The sequence below is a fragment of the Chrysochloris asiatica genome, unplaced genomic scaffold (assembly GCF_000296735.1).
Source record: "Chrysochloris asiatica unplaced genomic scaffold, ChrAsi1.0 scaffold00328, whole genome shotgun sequence".
Classification (NCBI taxonomy): domain Eukaryota; kingdom Metazoa; phylum Chordata; class Mammalia; order Afrosoricida; family Chrysochloridae; genus Chrysochloris; species Chrysochloris asiatica.
This window is the reverse complement of record NW_006408846.1, coordinates 1,070,483-1,078,386: the sequence shown is the minus strand read 5'-3', so window position 1 is coordinate 1,078,386 and position 7,904 is coordinate 1,070,483. Positions and strand designations below refer to the sequence as shown.

Below are 7,904 nucleotides of genomic sequence, written 5' to 3'. Positions count from 1 at the left end.
AACTCATAGTGACCTTGTATAGTATTTTCAAGGAGTGGCTGGTGAGTTTGAACCACTGATCTTGCAGTTCAAACTGACCTTGCGGCCTAATGCTTATCCTACAACACCAGGACTCCATAAAACCCTTCAATACTGTAAATCGAGACTTATTTTTTTTCTCCAGGTCTTTCAGCTTGAAAAATGCTGAGCATATTCTTCCCTTCTGGTTTTCTATCTGCAGTTTTTTGTACATTTCATTTTAATACTTTAGTTTATCTTCTCAAACTGCTCTTTGAAATTTTCTTTCAGCTTTTTTACTTCATCATTTTTTTTCAGTCGCTTTTAGCGTCTCTATACTCAAAAACAAGTTTCAGCGTCTCTTCTGAATCCCATTTTTATCTTTTACTTCTTTCTTTTTAATAATATTTTGCTTTCTTCCTCTCTGATGTTTTTTATGTGATTCCACAAGTCTTTTGGTCTTCTGTCATTAGTGTCTGATGTATCAAATTTATTCTCTGAGTTCAGGTGGGATATACTCAAGGTCGTGTTTTGGCTTTCATGGACTGGTTTTACTATTCTTCAGCTTCAGACTGAACTTGTATGTGAGCATGTTCCACAGTCTACCAAGACCTTGTTTTGGCTGATGATATTGAACTTCTCCATTATCTCTTTCAGGTAGTCAATTTAATTCCTGTGTATTTCATCTGGTGAGGTTCAAGTATATGTTGTTGAAAAAAGATACTTGCAATGAGTAAGTCATCGCTCTTGCAAAGTTCTATCATTCGATTTCCAGCATCATTTCTTTCACTGAGGTCATATTTTTCATCTACTGATCCTTCCTTTTTGTTTCCAACTTTTGCATTCCAATCACCAGTAATTATCAATTCATCTTAATTGCATGCCTGGTCAATTTCAGACTGAATAAATTGGTAGAATTCTTTAATTTCATCATCACTGACTTTAGTGGTTAATTTGTAAGTTTGAATAACAGTGGTATCAACTATGGATATTATCACAAACAACATTGTACTTCAAGATCGTTCTTGAAATGCTCTTTACTGTGCTTACCCTATAGTGGCACACCAGATTCCATAATATATAGTTCTATTGAATGGAATGCTTGATTTATTTTATATCTTTCAATCTTCCTAATGTACTCATTAAAAAATGATTTTCAGAATGAACTTCGACCTTGGTCAATCTTTCTTCTGATTGCTGTTGGTAAGGAGTCCTTGTGTGGCACTGTGGGTTAATGTACTAGACTGCAAAGTCGATTTGAACCACAGGATTGGTGGTGCAAACTCACTAGCCTCTCCTAGGAAACACTATACTGGTTCATTATTGGTTGGAACTGACTCTATGGCAGTTAACAACTCTATATAAAGAGTAAAACTCTTATAAATATTAAATATATTATGCTCTTTGAATTTTTAAGTTTTCTGTGTCTTATCATGTGTTACATTCCATAACTTTATCATTTCTGTGTTTTGGAAACAGTTTGTTCTTGTTTGTATTCTACCAGTATCTACCAGTATCTCTGCCAAGTGTTTTTTCATGATTCTTTGCTGCTTACCATTTTTAATATAGTCCCGTATTAGGCAGCTCTCACTGCATGTTAACTGATAACTGAACAGCAAGCAGTCCCTTACTGGGGACTTTTTAATGGTTCCCCAAATCTGAGCTATGACTATCATTTTAGGACTTCTCCTGGGTGATAGTGCCCTGTTTCCACTTGAAAATGTAGACTTAGGTAATTAAGTGATTAAAAATTTTTAAGAACACTTGGAGTCTTTCTGGTAGGCCAACAAACAAAGAAAATGATCCTTTGAGTCTATTCTGGATCATGGTGACCCGTGTGTTACTGAGTAGAACAGAGTCCCATGGAGTGTCCATGGCTGTGATCTCTAGGGAATCAGATCACCAGGCTTCCTGCCTTCTGAGAAAATTATTTACTAATTCATTAAGAATTGAGAGGGCAGAGGACCCTGCCTTTTTTTCTTCTGAGACATAGAATTAGTTTAAAACACTTATCTGTTTAGATGACTTCATCATTACACGATGCATAACTAGAAAAAGAGCAAATGTTTTCCACAATGAAGTGGCTAGGTTAAAGCTGAGCGTACATCCCCAAGGCTTCTGGTGGACAGAAGTATATAAAAAACAAAACCCTATTGTCATAAAGCTGATTCCACCTCCTAATGACCCTATGTTGTTGTTGTGAAGTGCCTAGTAACCCTGTATAGGGTTTCCAAGGAGCAGCTGGAAAGCTTGAATTGCCTACCTTGTGGTTCAAAGCGACTTTGCAATCCAGCACATTAACCCACAGCATAAGGACTCCAATGACTCTAAAGGATAGAGCAGAACCAGGCCATAGAGTTTCCAAGGTTGTAAATCTTGACAGAAGCAGACTGCCATATCTTCCTTTCACTGAGTGGCTGACAGGTTGGAACCACTGACCTCTTAGTTAGCAGTCTAGTGCTTAATCACCATGCCACCAGGGATGAAATTATTAGTACACAAATTATTCAATATAAGACATAAGGAGAATCCCTAATATGCAAATTGTCTCTAATGGTTTTCATTTCAAGTTGAAAAATCAGTGATAGAAGTCATCTTTTTAGTGTTTCCAAGTCACTTTGTGTCATGAGGATTGACCTGAACTAACTTAGAAATTGAATGTGGCCTAATCCTGATGAATGCTCTTTTTCTAGTCTTCATGTGGAGAATGTCCATTGAAAAAGGGGTCTTTTCTGCACCATTTATAGCCCTAGAATGTATTCTCCTTACTAACTATGTTTTTGTTATTAAGTGCTTTTTAGTTGTTTCCAACCCATAATGACCCTGTATAGGGTTTCCGAGATGCAGCTGGGGAGTTTGTGGTTCAAACTGACTTTGCAGTCCAGCACATTAACCCCAGCACCACACCAAGACGTCTTACTCACTATAACCTCTGAAATGATAATATAGTTCAAAAGTATTGCCTTACCAGTTCCTTTGTGGTGTTGAATACTGCAAGAGTTGCTGCATGAGAAGCACAGAAGTTCTGACTGGATGTCCAAGTCGTTGTATTTTCAGAAAAATAAAAGCACTTTTTTTGGTAACCTATCCAGCCATCCAGGCATGAAGTGTGTTCACTGGAAGATTTGTTTCTTTCAACTAAAATGATTTAATAATTAATTAAGAGTTGAGAGGGTGGAGGACACTTACTCTTTTCTTCTGAGACCCAGAATTACTTTAAAACACTTATTTGTTTAGATGATTTCGACTGGTTACAATAGATGTGTAACCAGAAAGAGAGCAAATGTTTTCCACCATGAAATTGATTCTTAATTTACTTTGCATCTACTAGAAACAGCCTAGGGGAAAAATAATAATAATTATATGCAAGTATACGGTTTATGATATGTTAGTTCATGAGCTAGTAACTCTTTCTATTTTACCAGTCCATGGTGAGATATAGGACTTGTGGCAGAAAGTAAATTTACTATGTCACCAAATGTGCTATTTAATTCACCTGATAAGTTTTTAAAGCAAAACGTTCTTTATGAGGGAAGCAGCATGATGTTTTACATTTTGTCACAAATCTTTACTTGTGAGGACTTGTTTGAAAGAAAACTTCAAACATATTAGGTAATCATTTTTCCTTGAAATAGTGCTACGTGATATTTAGTACAAGTTTTATTCTCACTTTATAGAGGTAAAATATGCACAAAGGTCAGAATTAAGTCTGATCAGAAATTACCCAACCCTTGAGCTACAATGTGAAAAGCACACAAGAGTGAACTATTCTATGCCCACAAGGATGAAATAATGCTATGAAAGAGTTAACATGACATATATAAGAAATGGCCAGTCTCACCTGCTAAAATTGTGGCCAGTGTAGTTATTAGAATCACCAGAAAGGAGATGAGGATAATTATTTTAGAGTCACAAATTGTCTTTTGATCTGTTTTGGTAGGTTCTTGTGCCTCAGTAGAATGGCTGGAAGAGACACTGTCACCTATTTGCAAAAAACAAACAAAAAAACAGCTCTTCATTATTAAGTCAGTTTACTAATGTTCAGGATACAAGATCAATATTCAAAAACTGGTCTTATTTTTTTCTGTACACTATAGCAATGATCATCTGAAAACGGACATCAAAAGCTATACCATTCATTATAGCACAAAGTATTAGATTCATAGGAATAAATCTGACAAAAGACATGAAAGACTTGTACATGGAAAGGTACAGAGCATTTCTGAGAGAAATCAAAGACCTAACTGGATAGAGATAATGCTTTCATAAGTCATAAGACATATATGAAGATGGCAGTTCTAGGCAAAGTCATCTATATCCATCAGAATTCCAAGTAAAGCCTTAATCATTTTTTTGATGAAGTTTGTTTCTGAAATTCATAGGGCAAAATGTAAAGGACCTAAAATACTCAAAATAAGTTGAAAGAATAAATTAAAGGATTAGTACTATCTGATTTCAAGGCTTATTATAATATAAAGTCCTGGGGTGTTGCTGTAGGATAAACACTGGACTGCAAGGTCAGTTTGAATTGCAAATTAGACAGTTCAAACCTGTAGTCTGCTCCTTGGTAACCCTATACACGGTTGCTATGAATTGGAACTGACTCAATGGCATTTTATAACAACATTCTAAGGATATATCATCATTGTAATGTGGTATTGATTTAAAAATAGACAAATAGAAAAAATTGAGAAAGACACCCACGGATATATGGATACCTGGTTTTGGGCAAATTTGGGGAAAAGATCACGTCAATAAACAATGCTGGAGAAAAAGAAGATGATCTTCAATTAACACTTCATCCTCTGTACAAAAGTTAATTCAAAATGGATCATAGCCCTAGATATATAACCTAGAATGATAATACCTCTAGAAGAGAACACAGAAATAAGTTGTTGTAGTCTTGGGCTAGGCAAAGATATTTCAATCAACACAAAATCACAATCCATATGAAAATGATAAATTCACTTGTTCAAGATTAATAACTTTGTTTTTCAAAATACAATATTAGCAAAATGAAAAGACAAACCAGACACTGGGATAAAATATTTACAAATCATATCGAACATATATATATTCCAGAAGCTTTACTCCATTCACATCATCATGGCCAATTCTACTTTGAGGTGGACGCTCTTCCCCAGTCACATTCTGGGTACTATCTAACCAGAGGGCTCATCTTCTGGCATTATATCTGAAAATGTTCTGGTGCTCTTCATCATGTTTCAGTATCCTGGTGTTATCTCATACTGCTACTCATAAGGTTTTCAGTGACAAAATATTTAGAAGCAGTCTCTCTCTCCTTCTTCCTAGTCTGTCTTAGTCTGGAAGTTCAGCTGAAACCTGTCCATCATGGGTGACCCTGCTGGTATTTAAAGTACCCGTGACATAGCTTCCAGAATCACAGCAGAGTGCAAGCCACCACAATATGACAAATTGACAGATGAGTGGAGGGACATATATAAAGAACTCTCTAAATAACTTTTCAATACTTAATAAGAAACCACACAACTCAATAAAAATATGGATAAAATCTCTAAAGAAGATATATGGATGTCAAATAAACACATAAAAAGACACTCATCATTATTAGTCATTAGGAAAATGTGAAAATTTGGAAGCCACCACATAGCTATTGTTGTTGTTAAGTGACTTTGAGTCAGTTCCGACCCATAGCAACCCTGTAGAGGGTTTCTGAGGAGCAGCTGGTGAGCTGGAACCACTGACCTTGCAGTTCAAATAGCTTTGCAGTCTGGCACATTAACCCACAGTGCCATACCAGGACTCCAACTCATGCCAGCACTCGGACATAGCTATTAGAAGAGCTAAAATTAAAATGCCTGCTCCTTTCAAATGCCAGTGAGGGATGTAGAAGATCTAGAATTCTCATTTACTATTGGTAGAAATGTAAAATGGCACAACTACTTTGGAAATAGTTTGGAAGTTTCTTAAAACACCAATACTACAATATGATTCATCCATTTTAACCATATGTATTTTCCCAAAAGAAAGACAAAAGACATGTATACAATTTTTTGTGACAGCTTTATTTGTAATTGTTGTTGCTAAGTGCCATAGAGTCATTTCTGAATCATAGAAATCCTATAGAGTTTCTAAGGAACAGCTGGTAGGTTTGAACCACTGACCTTGTGGTTAGCAGTCCAGTCCATATACAGTGCTATACCAGGATGCCTTATTTGTAATAGCCTCAAACTAAGAATAACCAAATGTCCATCTATGAGGGAAGGAATAAATTATTTGTAATATATCCATGCAACAAAATTCAACTCAGTAACCAAGTACTCACAGCGACATGGATGCATCATAAGATCATTATGTTGAATAAAAGCAGTAAGACATAGATGAGTGTCTGCTGAATGATTTCACTTGTATTAAACTCCAGAAAAAGTAAACTAATCTATAGTGACAGAAAGACAACTTGTTATCTCAGGGAAGTTGTGCTGAAAGGGAATGATTACAGTGAGGAACAAGGAAACTTTAGGAACAGGTGGATAGATTCATTATCTTGACTGTGTTGATTATTCATGGGTGCATACACATGTCAAACTCATCCAATTGTATACTTCAAATATGTAATTCAATTTTAACGTATGTTCATTTTACCAAAAGAATAATTGTGTTAAAAAAAAAATGAGTTGGCCTTTATTCACATCATTTTGATTATAAAATCCTTTGTACAGATAGCTAAAATGATTTGACATGGACTGTTGTTTCTGTTAAATGCTATTGAATGATTCTCACTTATAGTGGCCCTGTATAGGGTTCTGATGAGTGGCTGGTGTATTTGAACTGCTGAACTTGAGGTTCAAACAGATCTTTCAGTCCAGTGCTTATCTTACAGTGCCACACAAGAGAGGAATATCATTGTGACACTGTCTCTGTTTGAGGGTTAGTATTCAGAATGGATAGTGGAGAGGCTATGGATAGCAGAGAGGAGTCCTGGTGTGACACTGTGGGATAATGCCCTGGCCGGCAAGGTCGGTTTGAATTGCAAGGACTGCTATTCGAATTCACCAGCTGCTACTTGGAAATGACTCCACAGCACTTAATAATAACAACCAAAGATATATTGTTTACTTTAGCATCGACAGCCAGTCATAGTTGTCCTTGTTACTTGACGACTGTGACTCACCTGCATGCTCCAGCAATATCTCATCATTCATGTCTCTTTTTGAGTAAAATGCAGGTTGGTGATACTAAATACACTGGATTCAGGATCCCTGGCCACGTCTGCAATTTATTTTAAGTAGTATATAGGAAGACAATCTAAAATGAGAATATAATGTCAACATAAAAAAACTATGACAAATACTTTCCAGAGTCTGATCAATAACATAACTTCTTATTCTCTTTTGGTGCATAACAGTGTGATGCTGCAAGGTAAGCAGTGGACAGCAAAGTAAGTGTGAACCGCAAGCTTGGAAATTCAAACTCAGCCATGGCTCCTAGTAACCCTAAAGGGTCACTATGAGCCAGAACCGATTAGACAGCTCTTAACAACAACAGTAAATATATATATGCATATACATACATATGTATGTGCATATAAGGTCGGCAGTTCAAAACTACCAGAGGTTCCGTGGGAGAAAGATGAGGTGTTCTGCTCCTGTAAAGATTTACAGCCTTGGAAACCCTGTGTAGGGTCACTATGAGTCAGAACCGACTCCATGGTACTTAACAACAACATATATATACATATATATGTATATGTGTACATGTATTATATACATATGGTGGTTGTGGTTATGTGCCATGGAGTTGGTCCCTAGTCTAATGATCTTGTATAAGGTTTCCGAGACTGTAAATCTTTATGGAAGCAGAAAGTTGCATCTTTCTCCCCCACGGAACTGTCTGTAGTTTCAAACTGCTGACCTTGAGCTTAGCAG

The 7,904-nt window shown here is 36.3% G+C and overlaps 1 protein-coding gene across 1 annotated transcript in view; it reads right to left on the bottom strand.

Annotated features, from left to right (window-relative positions):
• LOC102827375 (C-type lectin domain family 2 member D-like) overlaps positions 1–7,904 on the bottom strand; it is a 40,036-nt gene that overhangs the window by 1,555 nt on the left and 30,577 nt on the right. The window contains exons 3-4 of the mRNA XM_006875480.1: positions 3,839–3,979; positions 2,966–3,135 (exon numbers count right to left, since the gene is read on the bottom strand). Of these exons, the coding sequence (XP_006875542.1) occupies positions 2,966–3,135; positions 3,839–3,979 (311 nt within the window). The remainder of the gene's footprint in view (positions 1–2,965; positions 3,136–3,838; positions 3,980–7,904) is intronic.